At 37.4% G+C, this 27,143-nt stretch overlaps 1 protein-coding gene across 1 annotated transcript; it reads right to left on the bottom strand.

Moving 5' to 3' along the window:
- LOC139714162 (protein unc-80 homolog) lies at window positions 1-25,150 on the bottom strand (the record flags this gene model as incomplete). Its single annotated transcript, XM_071625881.1, has 11 exons — window positions 25,142-25,150; window positions 24,600-24,751; window positions 22,510-22,718; window positions 18,512-18,550; window positions 5,550-5,665; window positions 4,518-4,629; window positions 3,585-3,778; window positions 3,059-3,283; window positions 1,656-1,791; window positions 778-1,098; window positions 1-147 (listed from the first exon to the last, which is right to left on the bottom strand). Coding segments are annotated over exons 1-11 (1,660 nt in total), but the record flags the coding sequence as incomplete, so codon positions are not given.
- Between the last annotated feature and the right edge of the window lie 1,993 nt (window positions 25,151-27,143).

The following is a 27,143-nucleotide window of genomic DNA, read 5'->3' as shown; positions in this document are numbered from 1 at the left end:
TTCTGCGCTCCTCCTGCTCTACATTGTTGAGCTCCGTGTTGCTGCTGTGCTGGGAGTCGTCGTCCCCTCCACCCCTCTCCTTCTCCTTCTCCCCGATCTTCTCGATCCCGCCGAGGGCGAAGCTGATCTTCCGCTCACTTCCCCAGGCTGTTAAGCGGATTAGCAATGAATGCATCAGTATGATTATACAGTTGAGAAATGCAGCGTGCAGAGCGAACAAGAGTTACAAGATGACATATAAAGAAATTTGTATAGATATCAGCACAAAACTATCCAAATAAAACAAGGAGTCTTTAGGACAGATGAGCCAATTTCTCAGGAAAAGATTTGACATTCCCCATGGATAGTTCCACTTCTTGAGGAAAAAGGATTTTATGCAAAATCTTTTGACACAATGGATACAGTCATTTCCATGCCACAGCATTGTGGATGGTTTCCTACATACATGTTGTTCTTCTTTCAATTTATTGAATTGACACACTACAATTCAGTGATATCAGGGATGTTCTCACATGGCATGTCATGATAGAGAGTAAATAAAATTATTTATATTGCATGTTGATTGTCTTCATTAACTAATCTGTCCATTAAAAAGACCACAGTACTGATGATACGAACAAACTCCGACCTGTTCAATTTTGACATAATTATAATTATACTGGGACACAGGACAGTTGCTTCCAAATCCTCCACCAACCCCGGCCCTCCCCCTCCTTAAAGACTTTAAAGGAGAAATACATAGTGACTGAAATGCACAGACACATACACGCATTGTACCTAATGGACTCTCTACACTCGGGTTGATGCAGATGCTGTGCCTAGGGTGAGGTGGGCTGGAGGTGGTGCTGGAACCGCCACTGGCATTCCTCGTCAGGGGCTGGGGGGATGCGGGCGCCATGGTGACCGTGGGTATCTCCAGGAACTCGCTGTCCCGGGCACCGCGGTTCATGCCGCTCAGCCCCCCGCCCCGGTCCATCTTGCGTGGCTTCGGCAGGCTCTGGAGGGTCTCTCGGAGGAAGGACGTGATCTCCAGCAGCAGCTGGCAGGCCACCATCTTGAGGGCATGGGGACAAGCTGTGCCTCCAGGGTTCACCGTCGCTACAGAAACACAGAAACACACCACACACAAAAAAAAAAAGATGATGAACAAAATATACACAATGTACAAGACAGAGTGTGCATCAAGTAAGCTTTACTTGTATCATTATGCTCTTTTATGATGTTACGTATATTGTAAGAACTTTGATGCATCTTGGTTTGTGGTTGTTTATACAGAACAACTACCAACAGTAAAACACCACATCTTCTGCTACACCTGATGCTTGCAACAGAAACCATTTTCAGCCCCTTTTAGATGATAACATGCTGGTTATACAATGTATATACCAAACATTCTCTTCATTCTTTTACACCTGTGTATACACTTAACCTGTTGAGGACGAGTCGCGAGTATACTCGCGGGTAAGTGTCTATGGGAAATGCGTGTGTTGTAGCAAAATCAGCCCGTCCTCAACGGGTTAAGATAAGTTTGTACTAACTTGGTGACAAAGGAATGCAATATTATCTACTTGGGTTAACCAAGGAATAGTGGAAAACTTCTTGAAAGGACAAAATGCTGATGGTGTTCAGTGAGAAGCTGACAGAGATGGCCCTACCTTCATCAAGGAAATCCTCTTCATCGTCTTCCCTCCGGAGTCGTCTCTTGAGCCCTTCGTCCCTCACTTTCCCCACGACGAAGATAACGCCCTGCGATTCCTGCTTCTCTATCTCTTCCAGTCTTGTCCCTATGGCCTGATGGCAAGGAGGGGAGGGGTAAAAATATCAATAAAAAGAGTAAAATCACAATAGCGCCATATCCCTGCTCGAAAAAATAATATCACAAAAATATCATAAAAATATCTCAAAAATCACCCAAAAAATATATCTTTAATATGATATTTTTGTATTTAAAAAAACACTAAAAATATAAGAAGAATACCTCAAAAATATATTTTTGAAAATATATTTTTTTCGTACAGTTTTGGAACGCCGAATACTGTATGTTAAAAATATAATTTTTGAATGTTTTTTGTCACGTCGTGCTGCTACAGCAAAAAAATACTGTAAAAATAAGTTTTCTAGCTATTTTTAATGCCTTTATGATTTGGGGCTACAAAAATATTGCAAAAATATATTTTTCTAATATTTTTGTTTTACATGTTCGAGTTTGGACAAAATAAATATCATTTTCTTGAGTAATGTTGATATTTGAGCGTATCCTAGAACATATATTCTGTATGCGAAGACATACCACCCCATCTAATTGTCAAGCTTGATGTTGCAACATTGAGAATTAGTGTTCAGCATTCTACACTACTTTGAGTTTGAATGACAATTTCAATTCACCCAAATATAAGTAAGTGTGGATTGAGTGAATGCAGCAATATTAGTTAAACACATCAGTGAAAGTTTGAGGAAAATCAGACAATTTGTTCGAAAGTTATGAATTTTTGTAGTTTCAGTGCTATCATCACTGGATGAGAAGACTACAACAGTTTGTGACATCACTGCAGGACAATATTAAAAAGATATAAACACATTCCAACATATTCTTATATTCCTAGCAAACAGCAAGAGCACTTGACTTATTTCTTTCAAAATGCAGGGACACTTTATTACCCTTTAATATATGTCAGTGACAAGCCAAGGGAAAGAGTACATGTACTTTTCATTAAAATAATTGAATTTGGTGGAATTCTCTCTATATTTCCTTTGTATCATTTTCTTGCAGTGATGTCACAATCAGCTGTAGTCTTCTCATCCAGCCAAAGAGGCACTGAAACTTTAAAAATTCATAACTTTTTAACGGATTGACTGATTTTCCTCAAACTTCATTGATGTGTTCAACTATAAGTAATATTGCTACATTCACTCAAATCACACATATATTTGAGTGAACTTGTCCTTTAATTAGTAGCAATATACCAACAATTCAAAGTGTCTCAATATCATAGCATTCATTGACATTCATTCAGCCTCTACAGACAGCAGCTGCTGTATAAGCACACCATCTACTCACTTCGGCCCACATGTAGAACATCTTGGCGGCTGCCCGCTGCAGGGAGGCGTGTTTCCGATAGCACGACGAAGTCGCCCTCGCGCCAAACACGTTGCTCAGGCCCCGCCCCCTATTTGCCCCGCGCACGTTGAAGCGCATCCAGTCCGGCCAGTCGCCGTAGTTGCAGCGGTGCACGAAGTGGCAGCACTCCAGGAAGAGAGCTGCCCGCGCAACCACAGGAGCATGCTGGGAAGGAACATACGACACATAGCAAACAAGTCATGATGGATACTATAACTGTCACAGTGGCATAATTTCTGGTGAGGACAATTTCTCAACTATTTGAGCTTTACAATTACTGAACTGAGCTTTACTGAAGTTTCATTCCTACTAAGTTAGATTTTGAACAAAATATCTATCTCTATAACCGGTTTCTTCCAAAATCATCTCTCCTTTAAGAAATGGCAACATTTAAGCATGTTTGCCTTCTTTTTTTTTTCTTCTTGGGAGTTGGGGTTATGGAGAAGGAAGAGTCAAGCAGTCTCACTAGGTCTAGGGCCGCTGCCAGGAACTCAGCGTCCGGCACGCTGCCCGGGTTGCAGCAGTCCATCAAGAAGGTCAGCCGCTTCATGCCGGACGCCACGGCCGCCTTGTTGACCGGCCGCTTCTCCCGCTCTCCTGTCAGGTCCACCGAGTCCGAGGCATCCTCTTCCTCTTCGATGGACTTTGGCGTTTCACATTCTGGAGTGGGGGGTGGGGGTGGGGGTGGGGGGTGGGGGTGAACATGGAAGAAACAAAAGCAAAGATGTCAGTCATTCAGGTGATCCAGACATTGGAAGACATTTTTTTAATTCAATTCAATTCAATTTTTCTTTCTAATATTGCAAATTTCTAATATTGCAAATTTCAAATATACATTAAGAAAAAAATAAATGTAATATAAAGTATATGAACATATACATGCATTTGAAAGCAGAAAAAGAGGAAAAAGAAAAGCAGAAAAAGAAAACTTCCGAAGAAGAGCAAGGATTGCACATGAGAGAACTAAAATGTGTATGTGATTGTATTTCCCTACATAATATACTGTAAAAGTGTATATTTTTGTGCATTTCACTTGACAAGAAACTGGCACAAAAAGAAAAGTGTGCAAATATTTTTTTGAAGCACATAATATTTCTTCTCTTTGATTGCAAGGAACTAAAAACAGGCAAAATTCTTTTTACCTAACTGAGCAAGAAAAATTACTCATACAAAAATTCCCACTTTCAGAGTATACAAATCCGTCACATTCAATGCATAATGGAGCAGCAATTTTTTTTTTTAATTCTACCCAATTAGTCGACCCTCCCACAAATTTAACTACCATGCGTACATCTACAAGGCAGTCTCTCCTCCCATGCGTGTACCTCATGAATATTCATAATCCTAGTAATGTTTATTCAAAACAATGGTTGAGTGATGGGAAACATGAGCATCTCACCATCTTTGTCCTCTGGTGCCGCATCTCGCCTGGTCTTCTTGCGGAACTTGATGAAGAAAAGATGGTCCTCCATCTTCTTGCGTCCCCCCATGTGGATGCTGGCATGGGTCTCCTTGGTAGGACAAAGTGTAGCAAGAACAGGTCAAAGGTCAATAACTGTCAACACAATTTACAATTTTTTTACTATACAGTGTAGTACCATTATAACGAAGTCCTCAGGACTGGCAGTTTTCTTTCGTTATATCGAAATTTTGTCATAATGAACGGTATAGTGTGTAACATATAGATGCTAATTTTGGGACCTGAACTTTTATTTCTTTGTAATGAGAATTTTTTATAACTGTGTTCATTATAATGGGAGTGCACTATGTTTCAGCCATGCAATACATGTGAATTGTTAGCAATTGGTCTCTATACATGTATCTCTACTTCCTTTTTTAGAATAAGAGGGGTGTTTCATCAACGTTTGTCAGCACTGACAACTTGAATCACCATAGTAACAGTCAATGACCAGAGCATCTCAGCCAATCAAAACCAAGGATTTTGCTGAAATTGGTCAGCGCTGACAGTTGTCAGCACTGACAAACGTTGATGAAACACCCCCCAGATCAGTACATGCTGTATGAACCACGCTGCTTTAATCCCAATTACAAGCACCTCTCAGAAACAACTGCGCTTGATGAGTTGTTTGGATACTTCACGTGGATGTCGAACACAAAACGAGTATTTGTAAAGGGATCATACAGCAGAAACTAACATAACATATACTAAACAAACAAAAAACATTTGCGGCATGAAATTTTTGCAAATTGGCAACTGCCATTTAGTGCATTGAGAAGACAAAACTATCACACGTATTTCATTTTTGCAAATCTTATTGGCTCCTTGCAAAAGTCACAAAAGTTTCATGCACACAAAAATTTCTGGCTTAGCAGTAATAATACTCATGCCACAAATTATCAACAACTGTAATTTTTACACGCAGCATCTGAAGCATATGCCCTCAACCATTTCTGGTGCTTGAATTTGTACCTTTTTGTTCCTGCCGGGCGTGTCTTGCGGCTGCGGGGTGGACAAGTCGGGCGAGCTGTCGTCTGGGATGATGCTGGATCGAATTGCTCTGTTCCTCCACGTTGTAACGGCTTGGGCTGTTGGAGGCGAGAGTGCACATTCAGAGAAAAGAAAAACAAACGGAACAAAAAACATATGACCCCGGTGGTGATACTGATTAGTGGGCAGCACCAACAATGGACAGACAGCGCATGGGATTCATACACACACACACACACACACAAACACACACACACACACATCTCACACATACAGACAAACATGTGCATTTTCAATGCAAGTCGTCTGGTGCACAATGTCAAATGCTGTACCGATATTATCACAGATATACTCTGCTTCAAAAGGGGTGACACACACAAAAATGTAGAAGCTTGTACGTACTTCCTTTTCACCATTTATGATGGCACCTTCTAGCATTGCAATGTCTCCACGCACAATTTGAAGTACTGTATACGCTATAATTTTCGCGTACATAAATTTTCGCGAATTGCCGCTGTCACACATTTTCGCGAGTGGTTAAATTCGCGATTGGGGGACCAGAGAAAATATGAAGTGGCAAAGAAAGTGTGAATTTTCAACTTACAAGCAAATAAGAATGATACTAGTTATACACTGCATGAAAAAAAACTTACCAAACTCTGCGAACTAGTAAGTTAGAATTCAACATTTTTGAAGTGGTTAAGTCCATCGCGCTAGATTTCTGATGAGTGGTCCCCTTGCGATAATGGATTGGCTCTCAACAGTATTCGTAAGTAGACGTGGACGTGCGTAAACAAGCTTAGCCAGTATGGTCTGTTCGGTAAGCCGTGACATGGTATACTAGTACGTACTGCAATGTTCGTATCATCAAGGCAAGGGATTCATTTTGGAAGGTAATATTTTCGCGTGTTGTTAATTTCGCGAATAGCTCCCGACTCGCGAAATTCGCGAAAATAAAACCCCCGCGAAATATATAGCGTATACAGTAATCGTTCCACTTTTGTCTAAACTATCTTATGAATTTTAGGACAATTTCCGGTGCCACTCAACTTCAAATGAGACTATCACCTGATACAATATTTTACAAAGCAGTGGGATAGCTACATAATGTCAGTTTGACATAAATCCTTGCTGTTGTAACCTTTAAAAATGTTTCATGTTGTGGTGACGTACACTCATTTCAAGAGTTGAAGACTTCAAGAGTTGTCATGGTATTTAAAGTGATCAGTAACCACTTTTATTTCATCATAATGAAAAGTCTTGTGCCCTACTGATAGACACAAATGCCTTGTGCTAGAGGGTTTACATCTTGAAGATATATCAAGTTTAGATAGGTAACATCAAATCTAATTCAAAGAACACTTTACCACTAAACGCTATTCCATGTTAAATTCAAAGACACAACAACTGTCATTTATCTTTCTTTGCATTTAAAGCTTATTTACATAGAACTGAAAAGTCGTCTTCTCTTTCTCTTTCAGTTTGATTTGAGGAATTAAACAAGGAAATGAAATATTGATCTCCAATACATTTGTAAAGATGTGTATTAGTCTTTTTCAAAGACCCTCGAGCTGTTATTAGCACTGACAATTGCAAGAGAAGTGAGTGAAAACTCAAGCATGTCAACCCCTCTAGCAAAATTTGGTTAATTCAAAGGTGCGCATGAAGAAATTTGGATGGGTCTCCAAACAAGGCCATCTCGCTGGAGTTTGCCTCTGGTCGTAAGTTTGAGTCCAATTCATGTGACGTACCTGCTTCTCTCGCAATTATGAAGACTACTTACAAGCGTACCCTTGGCACGCAAATGCACAAATTCAGCAAATGATTCACAAATCGCACTACGGAGCGGACAAGAATGCATGCATGCTTTGCGTTTCTACACAGTTTCTGAAGAGAGAGCCGCGTCGAGTCTGAAAACATCAGATATCACATTTTTTCACACTGCTTGAAGAGCTAAACTTTCTTTTTGATCAGTTCTATGGTGTGTTACTTCTGGAAAGAACAAAGTGAGGATCTTAAGCCTAGCAACAGAGACATGCAGAACATCTTCAGCTTATTCTATTTCATATATGGGGTGAATTGCCTCTAAACAGTGTATCATTTGAAATGGCATAATAGCAGAGAAAAAGAAAAGATGTCACTCAGTAAAAAAAAAAAAAAAAGGGTCATTACGTGCTTGCAAATTGCATAGAAATTGCCAGATAAAGCTAATAAAGCATACCAGCAGGACTGACTCTTAGCACTATTAAATTGTGTCGTTTATGCATGCGAGATAACACCATAGATGTCTGGAAATACACTTTTGAACTAATTTTTTTCGACTATGTTTTGGATACATGTCTCTAACATGTAATTTGTTGGAATGTATGACTTCAGTTACCTGCCTGATTTTCATAAATTTTCTAAATCTGTATTGACATAGAAATCGTAAGAATACTCTACTCTCAAAGACAAGTATAGAGCAGTTCATAAATGTTCATGATTACCAATATTATCACTGTCATAATTGTGTGATTTTTAAAGATATCATTCGAGCATATACTTTATATTGTATTCGACGAACTGTCCTCTTATCAGATGAATCAAAGTCTAATTGACAACTTGTACCACTTTGAATCATGTTTTCTTTTTCTTCTTTGATTGAAATAAATAAACTATAAATAAACTACTGGATGATTAAAAACCACAATTACTATCATCATAATTGTTATCACTAATATTGAAATAATTTATAACATATTCATTATTATCATCATTTTCATGCTGCTTCTCAAAGTTCATATTCGAAACAAATTAATACCGAAATCTCTTAAGTCTTCTTCATAATTTTGCTAAAAAGTTTGTATACCTCCACATTCCCTAAAGCAAGATATATATTTTGCTTTTGCAAAACTATGCACATTTCATCAACTGTGCACTTCATCTCTGTACTAGTATCCCATTTGCAAAGCAGGACCATATGAACAATGGCATGGAAATTAAAGGCCATGATCACAATTTGTGGCATTTTGGATAGCTCCTCAAAAAAAATCACATCCAACTTGCTTGTTTTTTATGAAGCTCACAAATTTGAGATTATTTGTTTTTTTATTCACTGCTCAATTTTCTCACCTTTACAGTTGTTTTTTTTTTTTTTGTAGTTGCCACCCAAAATAATCTTTTGAACAACAACATCACTGTTGCCTTTCCTTGGAATGTGAATGCATCAAATGGGATTGTGAGGAATTTATGGAAATGCGTACACATGATGTGACACCGAAACAAATTCAGCACTTTCTTGTTTGATGTGAATGTCAAAATATGTGTCCTTTAACTTCCGCCACATCCCAAGAGCTAACAACCTTCGCAGATGTAAAAAAAAAAAATGGATGTGCAGTAAAAAATAACAAAACAAACAAAAAAAGAAAACAACACAAAAACATAGATATATTAACTTCTTTTTGAAGAAGGAAAACATGTATCATATATCATAAAATAACATAAAATACCAGTTGATACATTTTGCAGCTTTGCATCCCATATATAATGAATATGAAGAATTACCTTGACCCTGAAATACCTTATACTCTGCTCTTAAAGGGGAAGGCTAGTAACTGATCAGTGGGAATCAGTGGAAATGCTGGGAGAGGATTGTTCCAATCCTTATGGGATTCATTCAAGAGTTCATTGTATATCTATTGTTGTGTGAAAATGATTTGCTTCAGAATGGTCTCATATTCAAGTAATGTGCAGTTTAATGCTTCCAGGTTAGCGTCCCTGGTCAGTGACGGAGCATTAATCTGCACATTACTTGAATATGAGACCGTTCTGAAGCAAATCATTTTCACACAACAATAGACATACAATGAACTCTTGAATGAATCCCATAAGGATTGGAACAATCATCTCCCAGCATTTCCATTGATTCCCATTGATCAGTTACTAGCCTTCCCCTTTAAAATTTCAATTACTCACCAGAACTGCTTACTCACTACATGCTAGCCACCCCCCCCCACACACACACATTGTGTACATACACACATAAACATGCACATACACACACATACACTGTACAGTTTACATGCACAGATAGAGAAAAATTAACCTCTCTCTCTCCTTCTCTCTCTCTCTCTCTCTCTCTCTGACAAAGATTTGTGTATGTAATCTTAGGCATACCTGAGAAATGGGAACCCTTCCTTTTTGCACTAAATAAACGATGTTGTGATACAGTTGGGTGCACCAAAACACACTTTCTATTAAAACGAATGGTATAGTTTTGGTTGAGATGGGGGATCTAGATTTTAACTTTTCTGCAAAATAATTAGAAACCACAAATGAAATATCAAAGAGCATACAATTCTCAGAGGTATCCAGAGTTTATTTGATGCAAATCGGTTTTGAAATGGCAGAAGAGACATAAAAAAATACAGTGAAACAATGTTGTTCTCGTAAAAGGTGGGTCCAACCTTAATATCATATAACTATGTCTATATTTCTGGATATCTCAGCCATTTCATCAAATAAACTTTGAATTCCTCTTAGATTTGTATGCTTTTTCATACTTTATATGAAAAAGTTTCTCACTATCTAACAAAAAAAGTTAAAAACCTGAAGTCCCATCTCAACAAAGCTGTATCATCAATTTAAACCTCATTAAAAAAGAATAGCTTAAGACACATATGGGCAATTCCACGGTAACTAGGACACAGGTGCCAAAAATTCAAAATGATATTTGTTTCAAACACCATACATTTTCAGACAGTACTTGAGTTGAAGTTTTAAGAATCATTATGTTTTTCAATAAAAGTGGCCATTTTGATTTTCAAAATGGCTGCCAAAATATGCCTATAACTCAATGGTGAAAAGAGTGGATTGTGGCATAACTTACTCTCTGTATATCCACTTTATTAGTACTCTAAACAACAATCTTTTATATGTATGCAGTTACCAGAGAAGTCTTTTACCACACGATAGAAAAAAAAGCTGGTTGCTTTAAAGAAATTGATAAAAACTTTTAATTACTTTGACAATGATGGATGTAACGTCAGTTACCAAAAACAAGGAATTTTTAACTTTATTCATCAAAGAAAGTGAGCTTTATGATGTAACTTGGGATTTCTAATGTATGCCCATATGCCTTCATTTCAATATCAGAAATAAGGATACTTGGCATACTGGAGAGTCAAAATGATCACTACAAAATGTGTAACGTCAGTTTACACCGAAACGTCATACACGAGTATGTAACGTCACTTACCATGACAGTAATTATAACTGAGGCAAAATTTTTGACTCTTGGCCATTTCAATACATCTGGGAAGTCAACTTACAACAAAGAGCAGCAATCCCTTTCATAGGGAATGACGTCATTACCATGGTATGTCCATTAATATATTTTTTTCATTTTATTTTATTTCTAAATTTATTTATTCATTCATTTACCATGATTATCTTTTTTTGGGGGGGGGGAAGGGGGCTTGAGCTTTCGATTTTTGATTCAGCACAAGTTTAAGGCTAAATCATCTGGAAGTTTAGTTTGCCACATGCAGTATATGCACTCAAATTAGTACAGTCCCAGTCCTATGGGATGATAAAGCTACCAAAGTTTGTAGGCCTAATCAGTGACATGATTGTTTTTTATAGAAAAGGTGGTTAACGTGCAAACTTGTGCACAGCTTTATACCAACAGCTACAATCTTCACCAATGTTTGCTTCTGCCAGCATTTTTCTTTTTTTTTCTGGAAACTTAGTGAAGTTTCTACCTCAAGGCAAATGCACAAACAGATATTTCTTCTCTTGCACTTAAATGTCTGGTGTAGTTAACATGGCGCATCTTGTATTATGGTACGTAAGGCATGTACTCAATACTGTTTGAAACTTGACACTGATGTTGCTCAAAGTGAGAGGGGATTCTAGGGTTTAAAAAAAATTTTTTCATACAGTGTGTATTTGTTGATTACTTTATTCTATTCATGCAGGGATATTTTGTAATACAATACATGATAATTATGAACAGGAAGATTTTTTTTTTTTTTTATTGATCTTAGAATTCTTTCGTTGCAAAGTCCGATTTCTTGGTATCTGGAATGTATTTGCAAGCTGTGATATATCAGTGTAAAGGAAAAGAAAACCAGTTCAATTACTTCAAGCAAGGAATAGTGTAAACCAATAATGCTCTTTTGACCAAAAAAGCATTTATTTTTCTTCTTCACAGAGAAATATTAAAAGTGCTACACTTTTCATTTAGATTGATGATGGAGACCTTTTTTTTTTTTATTTATGGCCCTAACAATGCCTTGAAGGAGAAGGAGTAAAATAAAGAAAAGGAGAAGAAATATATCACAATAGATTTCATACATATTTATGCATATTTATGAGTTGATAAGTGTGTTTTCCCCATGACCTGAAATATATTTTGATTTTTTGATTTTTTTTTCAAGCAAAAAAATATCCATGTTTTGTGTAAAGGTATTATGGGTGGAGCACTCTAGATATAGAAAATTTCCTGTTCATTAAATAAAAAAAAAAAAAAACCCTTAGTCATGTCAATTATGCATGTATTTATACTTGGAACTGCTTAATCTATTAATGGCTCTGTGTAATCATAAATGTTGAATTAGAATTCAATCTTAAGACAAATGTCAAGAAATATCCTCTTGTGCATTTACTTTATTTTTGCCCAACTGTGTTATGGCATGGGGGGGGGGGGTTGCCCCCTAAGGACCCAACCCATTTGTGTCTATAGATTTTGTTTTAATTTGTTGCTAAGTAGTTGCATGGGATTGATACTGGTATATTGCAGCAGTATAATAACCTGTTAAAGAAATTAGTTCTCTGTAAACCCCACGGCAAAGTATGTGTAACGTCAGCTACGTAACGTCAGCTACTGATATGTTTACCTTTAAGTTTTCATAGAACACAAAGAAAATGGACTAATGTTTCATCTCATTTGTGTATTTATGACTGATGAACCAAGGTATGACTCCATATCAAACAAATCATTCTGAATGGTCAGAATTATGAAAAATCACAAAGCTATTCCCAATCATGATTTTGCATGTGTAAACCCTATGGCAAATGTAAGCGTAACGTCAGTTACCGTCATGCCTTCACTGAAACTTGCATGGTGCTAAAAGGAGACAACTAAAGTGCACATTATTTTGCACACCTGTTCCTAAGAACCTAAGTGTATTGCCATATTAAACACATAAAGGTTAAAAGTCAGGGACATGAGATATTTCCATTTAAATCTACACCATAAATTCCCATGTCCTTTTTCCGTAACGTCAGTTACCGACACATTTTCACTTGCTATGTGATAAGAAATGCAGTTTGAGAGAAAAACTTTCCACCTATTTCTTCATTCTCATGAACTCATTCATCAATGCTAATTGCAAGCCCCAGGTGCTTTCATTCACAAAACTACAAGGTAAACAATTTCATGAAAATCCTTACACGTAACGTCAGTTACCGTGGAATTGCCCATATTGCTTATGCTGTGTCTCATTCAAAAAAAAAAAAAAAAAAGGAAGAAGCTTATTATTACATTATTATGTATGGCATATTTTCTCCTAAATTTTCCCACATCATTAATGGCAAAAAAGAAAAGAAACAGATCTGCATTCCAAGACACAATTTCATGTCTTTGTGAAGACATAAGACATAGAGAGTGTATACTGCAAGTTTCATATCTGCAACGCCCACAGATGATTACCATACAAATATATAGTATGTACAATGTTTACTGTTATGCAGCACTTACCAACTGCTCAGGAAACCTGCAGTAAATGCTTTACATGTTGACATTTATGAGGAGTTTAACAGTGCAGTTATTCAAAATCATAACTTTCTACATAAAATTTCTATGTAGGACGTCAGTCTTAGAATGGTTAGTTATACCGGTAAATGATACAGCATACACAACCAGATATATGATTAAGGTAATAGTTCACTTTAGCAATAACCAGTTGCATCAACAGAAAGAAAAACAAAACAAAATCTGGACTTCACATATGGCAAAGAAGTGTTATCCTAACAAAGGGATAAAATGTAAACTGGATAAACATATATACATTTGCTATTAAAACACTAGAACATTCACATAATTGTGTAGATTGTCACTGGTATAAGGTCAACTTCTTACAACTGTGTGCACTGTATATTGTGGCACACATACTGCACATAGCTGGCACACTGATAGGCCAAAAACACGATAGCAACACCTTTTTTACACATGTACAAGACATGATTACAGTTTAAAGTCACTTCAATTCGTCTATAGAGAGAGAAAATAAGTTATGGATACATTCTCTGAAAGAAGAACAGGGTCAGAATCCGTTCAAACGCTAAATATAAATGAACAATTACATGGTTCTAATGACTGGTTTGTTTAACACATAATTCTGAACATGTATTAGATACTTAGTAGAAGGAACACCCATAAAACAAAGAGAAAATAAACTGCTAAAGAACACTAAAGAAAAATCAAAGGCAAATATATGATCCTGATTAAATATTCATTGTGATGATCATGGTGATGTTTAAAATCATAAAAAAGAATTAGATTATTATGATGATATGAATGTATTTATGTTAGTGATGGTGTGATTTTCCATTCCTTGAACAAACGGCAGATGATCCAATAATACTGTATACGCCATATATTTAGGGGGTCTAAATTTTCACGAATCGGAACTTCCCAACGATTTCGCGAGTGATTAAACTCGCGATAATGGAGTCCTGTACCGAATGGAGAAATGTATATGCGTAAGTCACATTCATAGCTTGATCCGAGTCAATATTTTTTGCATGTCTTTAATTTCGTGAATAGCACCTGACTCGCGAAATTCGCGAGAATACAAACTTCGCAAAATATTCGGCGTATACAGTACTTGGTTCCACATACTCTGGGTGAAGGTGAATCTCGTTTCAATAGCTGACTTGCAAGTATGAATTAAGATGAATGATAACTGCATACAATGTATGGTGCAATTCCATTTCATATCAAAGCTGGCTTCATAAACAGAGTACATTCAAACAGAGTTAATAGCTGTTTCATTGAAATCTGATGAGAACTGCCAAAGTTATGGAATCTTTAAGCTTCAGGTATTTTCACAAAACAGTGACAGGAGTCCCATGCAATCACCTAAGTTTGGAATTTACAGTTTATTGCACCCAATTTTGCTGCAACTTTCATGATTCTGCTTTAGTGATATTACCAAATTATCAAACTCAATAAGGATAAGAACGTGAAATGGAATTGACCCAAATGATGTAGAATGTAAAGTTGTACAAGGCATGCATGACAAACTTTTTCATACTTGTTTTAAAGAGACTGTTAAACTCAAATTTTGAATATACAATGCATTAGCGGCTCGTCCACATGAAATTTTCTGCTTGTTAAGAACAGCGAGTTTAAAATTGAGCCACAACAGTACCCTATTCTGCTTATAAATACCAGGGGCCCGTTTCATAAACCTTGTCATCAGTGACAACTGCCACATTTCTATGACAAATTTGCTCTCAGCCAATCAGATGCAATGATTTCAGTAGCTTGTCACATCTATGACAACTTGTCACTGATGACAAGTTTTATGAAACGGGCCCCGGACTCTATAAAGAAGAAGGCAATTAAAGTGCAGTTTATGCAGTTTTATGTCATAGGAAAGTCAAATTGCAAAGTTTCTATGCAAGCTAAGACTATGATCTCTTAAGCTGCTTGAAATATAGTCTATTGACTTTAATTTCATTCAATCCAAGCTGAAGAACAACATCAAATCAAACAAAAGTGCAATGCTCATAACTCCACAAACAGATATTTGCCATCCTTGGCAGTCTTGAAATAAAAATAATAATAATAATAATTTGCCACTACAAGATAAAGAAAGGATGTTGTAGAACAGGCGATAGAAATCTGAATACCCCTCAGTCATTACGTTGAATTAACCTGTTCCATATACATGAATCAGAAATCCCCCAGGCTATGCACAGGGCCCCACCAGATTCTAGTGATATATGGGTTAACAGGGAAATGAGCAGATATGTCACCCTAAAGCAGCGAATCAATCTTGGCACTGCAGTACACAACAAGACAGAGATCTTTCATTAGCTTTGCGGTCGCAATGCATATCTTTGCTTTTGTCATTTCATGACTAATTGAACAGCATCTACTTCTGCTGCTACAAAACAAGGACAAAATCAAAAGCTGATGACTATGTCAACAAAACTTCTAAAATTCATTTAAAAGATTTGATGAAACTTCATACAAAATGAAAGCTGACAAGCGCAACAAAAGTATTCGAAAGAAAAATATAATAAGGAAATGTATATCAACCATGCAAAGCTCCTAGGAAGCGATACTTCATGCCGCAAAGAAATAATCAACGTAGCATTTTGGCTGCATATGCAGTTGATGATTTGAGAACATACATGTATAGCCATACATTAATGAGTGTATAAATAGCAGATGAAGAGGGGTAATGTATTGCGTATGGCACATTTCACATACTGGTACTTTGATATCTGAAAGATCACTGTTCACAAGCATTCAAAACATCTGAACTTTGGTTGGTGTGCTTGGTTTCTCATAAAATTTATATGCGTGGAGGTATAAGTAAATTATGCTTTTGATAACTGAAGGTACCAGAAATAATGAGATACCAGTAGATGAGGAGCAAAAACTAAAAAAGAATCCATCTTTATTCGCTCTGTTACTTGTTGGTAGCGTCCAAGTTGTATTGAAGAGAATTTGAAAGATAACCAGTCTCTTATAGAAATGACTTTCTGTTCACAGAGAAAAAAAAAATGGCAAGAAAAGTAAAAACTGTGCGTTTGTCTGAAAGCTTGATATTACTTAATATACAAAATTTGTATCAAACAGTATTTTTGCTTTTTGTTTTCTTGTTTCCTTGCACATAACTATGTTGCTGTCTCATTGCTAATGTTGTGTATTTCATTTTTCAATCATTTCATCTGAATTTTTTGTTGTGAGTTGACATCAGTCTTGTATGTTAATATTGAGGTAAGACTGCTCCCTGAATTTAAAGGACAAGTTCACCTTCATAGACATGTGGGTTGAGTGAATGCAGCAATATTAGTAGAACACATTAATGAGAGTTTGAGGAAAATCGGACCATCCGTTCAAAAGTTAAGAATTTTTTAAGTTTCTGCTTAGTCACTGCTGGATGAGAAGACTACTACAGCTTGTGATGTCATATGTGTACGATATAAAGAAAATTCAAGATATTTTCACTTTTCTTGCATAATAAAAGAATACTTGACTTTCCTCTTTGAGAAGGCAGGGGGAATAATATTACCCTTAACATACGTCAATGACCAGTCGAGTAAATGTGCATTTTCTTCAAAAAGTGAAATTTTGTGAAATTCTCTTTATATTTTCCTTATATCGTTGTACGCATGTGAAATCATACACTGTAGTAGTCTTCTCATTCAGAAGAGAGTGTGCAAATACTTTAAAAATTCATAACTTTTGAACGGATTGTCCGATTTTCCCCAAACTCTCACTGATGTGTTCTACACTGTACTTATATTGCTGCATTCACCCAATCCACATGTATATGAAGGTAACGATAGAAGTCGTCCTCTCAACGAGTCAATGTGATTCAAGGGACATGTGACTCTCTGCCCACACTTTGGCAGAGAACAGCCCAGCCATGCACATTGGACATTTCATGAACCACAATCATATGCAGCATAAGCTCATGCTGAAATAATTTGTAGGACACTCCATGCTTTTGAAGCGCAATTATGTTCTCCCCTCTTTTGTGCTATATAATGGAATGGCCATCGAATCTGAAGGAAAATGTATCCCGGGATAGAATGATACAAACATGTGTCAATTAATGATGAACCACGGCATGAAAATAAGACAAATTTGAAGACTTACTGACCCCCCATCCCCCCCAAAAAAAAAGAAATGCTAACATAATGAAATTATGAATCAATCTCCTTGCGAGAGCTTGGGTGTAGGCAAGAGACACAAAATTAACTGATATCAAATGTATAAGCAGTCAATCTGCTGAAATTGTGTGATGAATGTTGGCCAAGCAAATGGTGAAATAAAAACAAAACAAAAAAAGAAATGAACAGAAAAAGCAGGAAGAGAAAAGGCACTTGCTACAAAATCAAATATGAAACACAAGAAAGCATGCAAATGAAGTGTAGATACAGCATCTGCAGGCTTTGAAGGCAGCTGCTAGCATGAAAAGGCGTTTACTCTATTCATGACCAGCTCTCTGGGGAAAATGACCCCCACAGGGATGCTGGGAAAATGAATGAGCCAGCTGCTTCCGCTATTTAATGAAATGTCTGTGCAGAGAGATTAAATCTGAGGGATTACCCCAATCTCTTGGATGATCTCTCTTAAATATCCATCAACCAAAATCTCCCCAGCCCCTCCCCTCCCCCCATTACGAGCCCATCAAAAATACATGCAGAATGGATATTGGATGACACAGAATGGTCTAATGAAGCCTTTTTAGTGATCGAGACAGATTATCATTATCAAAGGAAAGGATGGATCATGATGGTGATGTCAGAATGGAATGGTAACAAGAACAAGTATTCAGGAACTTCAAAAGAACTATGATTAATCATAAAAAAAGGAACCTTTGGGTAATTAACTGATTAAGGATGGGAGAGTCACTAAGATTCAAGAAGGATTCAGTAGGAAAACCATGCTACATTTTGTTACGTAAACCAAAAATGTGTCAAAGTGGTGTACTCGCAAAAGGGTAGGTTGTCAGTATTGATTAAAGATAGTCTACCTCATAAAGAAAAAGGGGGCAAGTTAATAAGTCAACCAAAAACAAAAAGATTAAGAGTATTTTAGAGTGATTAGAATAATTATCAGAAGTGGCTACAGTCCCACAGAGTGGAAAACGAAAAGGAAACTTGGCTGGCTCAGGTCAAAGTTCAAAGCTGAAAGTGCAAAGTTCAAACGTTACCTTTGGGTAATGGTCGTGCTCTTACACCCATGGGTTGACCTTTTGGATATACGTGAAATCATACGGGGGAATGCAAAAACAGAATCATCAATGCAAGAACTTGACAGAAGGTTGGGCTGCAAAGGGCCAAAAAACAAATTCAGTACACCAAAATCACCACACTTTGAGACTTCTATATCTCTTTTCAGCTCCCAATTCAAATAGTACTTTCATTTTTCAACTATATAAGCTCCAAGTATTATTTGTTTTTTCTGACCGTAATTTTCCTCTTGCTCCTAGACAAAAGCCCAAAACGATCTTCAAAATGAAGATTAGATCAAGCCGCTTTAGAGGAGTTTGATCAAAACATCTTCAAACCACTGGTCCTCCTTTTCTGTCATTCGTTCTGAGCCCGACTTGCAGTTAAAAGATTTTTCGATCAGCATACACAAAGACGTCTATTGCTCAGATTGAAGCCTCAGTTGTTGTTTATTTAGTCCGAGGATGGGGTATAGCACATATCTGTTCAGTTAATCAATAGGTTAAAGAAATAAATATTTGTTGTTGGTGGTATTGCACTTAAACATACTGATTTCCTTGACAGTATACAATTTAATTGTATGGAAACTGCATAATATGACTGTAGATTTTTAAGCAAAATAAATTTTGCCTGTATTCCATATTTCGACAATTGAGAAAATCAGCCAAAGAAAACATCATAAGAATGCAAATTAATAGAGTGAAAGCAATACCAGTATCTTATTTAAAGAGAGAAAAATACTGTAATTTATTCACAACTTATCAAGGACATGACATTGAACTTGACATACATATTGTATCATTAGCGTACAAAGTAGGTTGGTTCACCTTGACCAATAAGTACATGCCTGACAACTGAACCATAAAAAAAGAGTACCACATACATACTGTAAAGTTTAAAAAGATTTTAACCAAAGAAGCGGGTTTGCTAGACATGAACCAACAACGTACATCTAAAATAGACACAAGATCCATTTTCAACTGGCATCACGGCTGTAGGAGGGGGAAAAAATAAATGTAAGCACATATCACAGAAGCTACGACATTTGGTGGGACTACACAGTACAAACAATCGGTAGTGTGTAGTACAGAACCAAGACAGGCAGGTCGGTTCAATACTGGATGGGGTTGTTGCACTAAAGAAGAAAACACATATTAACAGACAAGTGTCATCCTTTGACAAAAAAAAAAAAAAAATGATTCCCATATAACCCCTTATACACTTTGTGTATGCAGGGGTATAAAAAGAATTTATGAAAATAAAACAAGCAAACAAAAATTCCAGTTTGCATTTTGTTGTCAAATAAGGACAGACATATACAAGCAAAGCTGTATTCTGAAATAACAATAAGAAGAATATGAAAGCCATTCTCTAACAGAATGGAATGTGTATGAGGTCATAATTCTGTCTAGATCGTGGGTGTACTACTACACAGGCATGTGCTGTCCTGTGTGGTAAACAAAATTTTTATTCTATATTGACAAGTGGGGATATTGTAATGATACTGTCATTTCCCTGTACGACAGAAGGTATGTGGGGACTGTTTTGTTTTATTACGTTTTTTGCATTTCCTGGTTTAATCTTCCCATGTGTGCAAATAACTATTCACACACAGGTTTTCCAAAACAGTAGTACAACTGCCAAAATGGCAAAATATGTGTGTTCTATTAATTCCTGTGATATTTTGTAGTCCATCTTGAAAGTGCGATAGATGTAATAGTTATGTCTCTACACCATCAAATTGTCAAAAAAAGGAGAAATTATGAAAAAAAAAAGATGGCGCTGCACTTATTACTCTGTGTTGCATAACCTCAGTCATCGTATGACCACTGGTGGAGTTTCTCAGGCTCAAGAAGCAACTTCATGAGTGGTGCCAAAATCTTCATGTAGCTATTGTGTTTCCTTCCTATGTAAACTTCTTAAAGATAATATAAAGTTTTGGTACCTCAAAAGTTTCCCTGAGTTTCCTTGTCTTAGTTTGTGTTTCAGGTTAAAGTACCTCTCATATAACTAACACTGTGAGACTTACTCGCCCCAAAGTGCTCTCATGTCTTAGTAATCATGCAATAATGGTTTCGTACCAGAGCAGAGCGGGCTCTGAAAAATTCGAACAAGCCGTTAGTTTGACTCGACGCAGTACCAAGACAATCAATATACACGTATTGTACGAAACCATTATTGCATGATTACTAAGACATGAGAGCACTTTGGGGCGAGTAAGTCTCACAGTGTTAGTTATATGAGAGGTACTTTAACCTGAAACACAAACTAAGACAAGGAAACTCAGGGAAACTTTTGAGGTACCAAAACTTTATATTATCTTTAATAAAGGTTTGCATCTCTGTGCAGCTTTGGTGTGTGGTTTGAGTGCCATCGTGTAAATGTTCTACAGGCATCATATTTGCTTTGGCTGTTGATTGGCTGTTGAAAATTCCATATTCATATTGCCACACTGTGTCAATTTTGGGACAATGTCACGCCACCCATATGTGCTCCCCTATTTAGACAATAAATATTAGAAGCTCCCTTGTGGAGACATTCTATTAGCATAGATTTAAATGATAATATTGCATGATTGTTTATGATACCATTTGCTTTGAGATCAGTATAGGCCAGGTGAAATTATTTTCAATTAAAGCCCCATTTTTTTTTCCACAAGAGACAAGAAAAGCACTCGGAGAGCGCAGACCTCCACCTAGCTCCTAATTACCATCATATTACAGTGCACCCCTGTCATAATGAACACGGTTATAACAAAATACCAGTTACAACAAAGTAAAAATTCAGGCCACACCATTATCCGCTCTATGGTTTTTTTATTGTTTATTTGTCCGGTTATAACGAAATTTCGATATAGCGAAAGAAAACTGAAGGTCCAAATGACTTCGTTATAACGGGAGTCCACTGTATAATTTCCACCCTACATCACAAGTTCTGCATTCATTTCATCTGCATTATCTGATTCCTTGACTATCAAAACATACCCTCACTGCAGATCAGGGGCCTGTCTTATAAAGACTTGTGATAGAAATTAATCACAAGTTTTGTGAGAGCTGCAATGCAAGTTGCGATTGATTTGGGGACTTGTGATTGATTTGAAGGCTTTATAAGACGGGGCCCAGCTATCACTGCTTCCACTGCACTTTCTGGCCATCAGCGCAATTAATGGCTGTGAGGGTCACAAAAGCAAGCATACCATCTATCATTCATAATGGATCCAAACGATGATAAAGAATCCTTAAAAAAATAAAAAATAAACAAAAAAATCTCCTGGATCCAGACGTTCATCCAGATTGCTACCAAATTTGAATCATCTGTAACTTGTGTCATTACATCAACTTTTCCTGCAAAATTTCATCCAAATCCGTTCATAGCTAGCTTCTTCTTTTTTTTTATATAGATATTTTGCAAACAGACAGACAGACAAACGAACCAATGCCGGCAAATACATAACCTCCTTGGTGGAGAAAACAGCACATCCTCAGACGAAATGTTTCATCCACAATGTCCACCTTGATCTATGTATATAAATGCATACCTGGCTTTTCTACAAAAACATTTTCCAGAACAGTGTGCTAGCACTGAACAGACTACCCTGGTTGCGAATACAAAATAAAATATGACCATATGTGTATTACTACATTATCATCATTACCATATCATTTCTGTGTTTGTGTTTGTGATTGGACTTATCTTACAAGACCACTGCAAAATCTATTTCAGTACATGCTTTATAATTATGAGCAACCTACCACAGGGCCGATGGCTTTAATTCTCCTATGAAGGACTCACAAGCAATGGGGACCAAGTGCCTTGCTCAGGGGCACAACTGCTGCTGCCACGGGACTTGAACCTGGGACCTTAAGAATAAGAGTCCATGATTTTATCCACTGGGCCACTACGTCTCTCTCTGTTGACATTAAGCCACATTCAGCTTTATCATTAATGAGAAAGGATAGCTGGGATGGGAGGAACTCACCGAACTGGAAGACGCTGAAGCGGCGCTTCCCGGTCCCGTCGCCCAGATCGTCCTCCAGCGTCGACTCCGAGTGCGGGAACTTCTTGCGGAACAGGGAGCGCCTGAGGCGGGTGCCGGGGCTGACGTTCCCAGACTCCATGCCGCTGTCCTTGCCGATCATGGATGCCGGGTGGACCTTGTCCATGTCAGGCTTGCAGATGTTACCCTCACTGTGTGCACGAAGGACGCAAATAGACCAGTTCGTAATTCCACTTTGCGCACGAGCAGAAAAAAGGTCATTTGTACCAACAGGCATTTTGGTTTGTAAATTCACTGAGATAAGCATCTGTGATGCGATGATTATTCATGTGATCCTTATCTAAATGGTGCTTGCCAACAAATCCACCTGACAGCAAGAATGGCATTTCGCAATATAAAAGGAAATAGGCTGTTATTGCATTCAATACAAAACAATGAAATGGATGCCGGCTGCTCCATTTTGTCAACTGATGGAGTATTCTGATCACCTGATCTAAACGCAAGTTCATTCTTTGTTTGTTGTTACGTCGGGCAAGCTTATGCATTATGCCGCTTTGGAAACAAAAGAAGTGCCTAACCAACTGAGAAAAAAAAAGGTCATTTGTACCAATGTGTACATGAGCTATAATTACGAACTGGCTTATTGGTATATAGATTGCGATATTCGGTGAGATTTTTTTAGCATGTTTTAGGGCAAGTTTACAGATCACCACTATCCAAACCTCATTCTCACGTCTACATGTGAACAAGCCTTTTGAGAATGTGATATCAGAGGAAAAGTATAATCATTCCTAAGTAATAATATGCATGCAACTCTACAGGCTTACTATTTTCTGAATATCATCCCTACATAATAGTTGCATTCTATTTCTGCTTGTTTCAAATTTCACCATTGACTTCTATTTCTTCTATTCCTTTTTTAGCCCGTGACATACAAAGTACATTGTAGGACACAAATAGCTGATATCTTTTACTGACAAAATATCGCCCCCCCCCCCAAAAAAAAAGAAAAGAAAATGACATGACCTATAAATGGCAACTGTTTAACAATATTTCCAGTTTTAAAAGGGGGGGGGGGAGAGAGAGAGAGAGAGAGATACATGGTCTTCCATGCTATACCAGTATCTCTGATATTAGTATAAAAATTTAAGTGCAATGTTGGGGGGGGGGGGGGAATGACCCACAGTTAAAATGAATGTTAAATGCTTCAAAAATAGTGAAAACTAATTTGGGAGGGATCAGAATGGAATGTTGGAGCAAAATAGGCAGGAATATTTGTACACTGTCTGGGTATTACACGGTGCTGGTGTGCAGTGATTTCGTTTTAAAAGTCAAACAGTCACCGCCATGCATGCAGCTGCAGTGTACCACATGACCGTACCTATGACCTCCATAACAGTAAATCCCCGTCTGTAAACAAGGCAATTAATTCTAAAAAGATACAATGTCAACCACCTATGGATAGCTGCACCATTAATCTTATCGTCACAAGCCGTAGCTGTGGCGCTATGACACTAGCTTATCAGCCATCGACAGGATCGGCCTTTGGAGTATGTTTTCCATGTGAAGCCACACACACACACACACACAAAATGATACTGAATCACTGTAATACGGCTAACGAATATGAATACATCAGCTGAAACAGTAATAATAACAACAGCTATCTATTGAAAAGTGCTGACACAATTATTTTCTCTAAGAGCTACAAAAATGAGCACGTTGAAATATGAACATGAGAAATATGTTGACTTTTAGTATTTATAGAATATGATTCTCCGGTATACGAGTCATAAGACCATATACGGCTCATTCTGTTTAATTTCTGCTTTCTCTAAGAAAAAAATATGTTCTTTTTAAAGTCTGCAATAATCAAGATAATAAAGACTATTGACAGTGTTCTGATGCTCTTTCCACACAAGTACTGGATATGGATGTATGTGGATCATAAAATTGCAAGACACTGTAAATCAGGGTACGATTGGCAGATTGGGTTTTTTTTTTTGTGGGGGGGGGGGGGGGTGGGGCACATTATCAATGTGCAAGTGCATATTAAAGGCAGCAACACAAACCTGTCTGTTTTTGGCAGCTTGCTCTTCTCACAGAAGTCCTTCTGCCCCTTGCCCGCCGAGTCGATCAGGCCGCTCAGGGCGACGCGTCGAAATACGCCTCCATGAGCCTCACGCACATAGTGCAGCAGCTGCCGGACATCGCTGTACAGATTCTACAGGTGCAAAAGGGGGCAGGTACTTGCAATGGGGCAGTTTACACTTGAAAACAAACTCCATACACACACATACACACACACACACACACACACACACACAAAAGTACCTAATCTAGCATATGAAAGTTACATCTGTACTGAGATGGCCGTAACTCGACGGTCATCACAGTATGTTGTACCTCTCGGCTACAGTACAGTGATTCGTGTTCACTGATACTGCAATCATTGCATACAAAGTAGGACAGATCACATGAGAAGATGCAGTTTTGCATTCCTCACTACACAGCCACATGCTGTGCAAAAGCACTTGCACAGCACTTTCATTTTTACTTAGAACTTTTTTGTGTTACTGCATGGCAAAATATAAATGCCATGAATCACACCTACATTGTACATTTGGTATCCTGGGTCTACAACCTCTCTATCAACTAATCTTTTATCTATCTCTCTCTCTTTCTTCCTGCATCAGCCTATTTTCCATCACAGTCTATACCCCTCTATTTCCCTCTTTATCTATTTATCTATCTCTATCTCTCTCTACGGCATAAAAATCAGACAGAATATTTTTTCCCTCTTTCACTTTCTATCTATTTCTCTTTCCACCAAATTATCTGTCTTGTCAATATTCAATATACCTGTTCTTTCTTTTTTTTTCTACACATCTATCTCTTCCTTTCCCATATTCTTTTTCTCTCACTCTAGCACTATGTAATTCAATACTTTTCCTTCCTCCTCTCTATTTCAATATTCACCTCTCCTTTCTCTCTCTAGCTGTTCTAACATTCAACTCCAATCTTTCAATCAATCCCTCTCCCTCTCTGTCTCTATCTAGATCTATTTATTTATCAGTATCTATCTATCTATCTAATTATCTATCTATTTATCTATTTATCTATCTATCTCTCTATCTATATCTATCTCTCTATCTATTTATCTATCTATCTATCTTTCTATCTCTATCTATCTATCTATCTATCTATCTATCAATGTCTATCTATCTATATATCTCTACCTATCTACCTATCTATCTACCTCTATCTATCTATCTATCTATCTATCTATCTATCTATCACTCTCTCTCTCTCTCACTACTTCTCTCTCTCTCTCTCTCTCTCTCTCTCTCTACATATATATATATATATATATATATATATACATATATTTCTCTATTACTCCAGATGGGTAAAATGTGATATATTTGCTTTGTCCTCTTCTCTACATATTTATATATCTCTCTGTATCTCTTCCTTTCTTTCATTCTCTACATCTCCCTCTCCATTTTCCTCTCTTCCATTCATTCAATCTCTCTCTCTCTCTCTCTCTCTCTCTCTCTCTCTCTCTCTCTCCATCTACCTATCAATCTATCTGCTAACAATTCAATACAGCTGTTCCTCTCACCACACAGATTCCACAGCTGTAGGAATTGGCATGCAATATTTGCTGGGAGGTCCGCCATTACAGCAACATCAATGTGCAGCTGTCACATTTCTGGTGCCCCTCTCCCGCTCCCCCCCCCCCCCACTTTTCCCTGCAATTCTTTGCGACAAAGATTGACATGTGTAAGTTACATCGTTGACGTTCCAGCATGCAGGGAGCGGCGGCGGCTGATGCACAGCAGGGTGTTCAGCTTGTATGAATGCTGACACACTGTACACATGCATTAAAATTTTCTCTACACACCAACACACACACACCAACGCAGATGCACAAACACACACAGAAACACACACACACACACACACACACACACACACACACACACACACACATACGTACATGCCTAGTATGTCCGAGGACCATGACAAACTACCTCCTCTTGAGGACAGATGTTATTTAGCTCTCAATCGTCATACGGTTAAAAGACTCATAATAAAAAAGAATGCCTTTAACGACGCTCACAAGATTACGCGCGTTTTTTTAAGTTTACAAAATAATCATAGACCTATACATCAGAGGACATGATTTCTCGTTTTGGTATACGTCCGAGATAGCTTTCTCTGATGTTAACATTTTATGTTTCAACATTCGACAGAGGTCAACCACACACAATTACATTTGTCAGACATTATAATGCAAACCTGGGTTCTGTTTGATTAAAACTTGCTATTCTAACAAAATAAGATTTCTGTGACTAAGGTCAATAGCTACAGTTTATGCATTTATACATTGAAAAGCATAATGAAATGTCCATTTATTATTATTATTCTTTAGGGGGAGCACTCGCCTAATATTGTATACCGGCCTGTGCCGTTCAGATGGGTCGCTTTTTTTGAAAAATATATCCTTGAACATGCCCCCCTTTTGAGTCGTAAAATCTCCAACATGCCTCACTTTTTAAAGATCGGTAATTTTATTGTTGAGTGTTTAATCGTAACTTATAATGCAATAG

The sequence above is a fragment of the Diadema antillarum genome, unplaced genomic scaffold, assembly GCF_040938485.1.
Source record: "Diadema antillarum isolate AM-2024a unplaced genomic scaffold, OU_Dant_1.0 seq00002180_RagTag, whole genome shotgun sequence".
Taxonomy (NCBI): domain Eukaryota; kingdom Metazoa; phylum Echinodermata; class Echinoidea; order Diadematoida; family Diadematidae; genus Diadema; species Diadema antillarum.
Note: the sequence above shows the minus strand (reverse complement) of the source record. Positions and strands in the feature narration are given on the sequence as shown.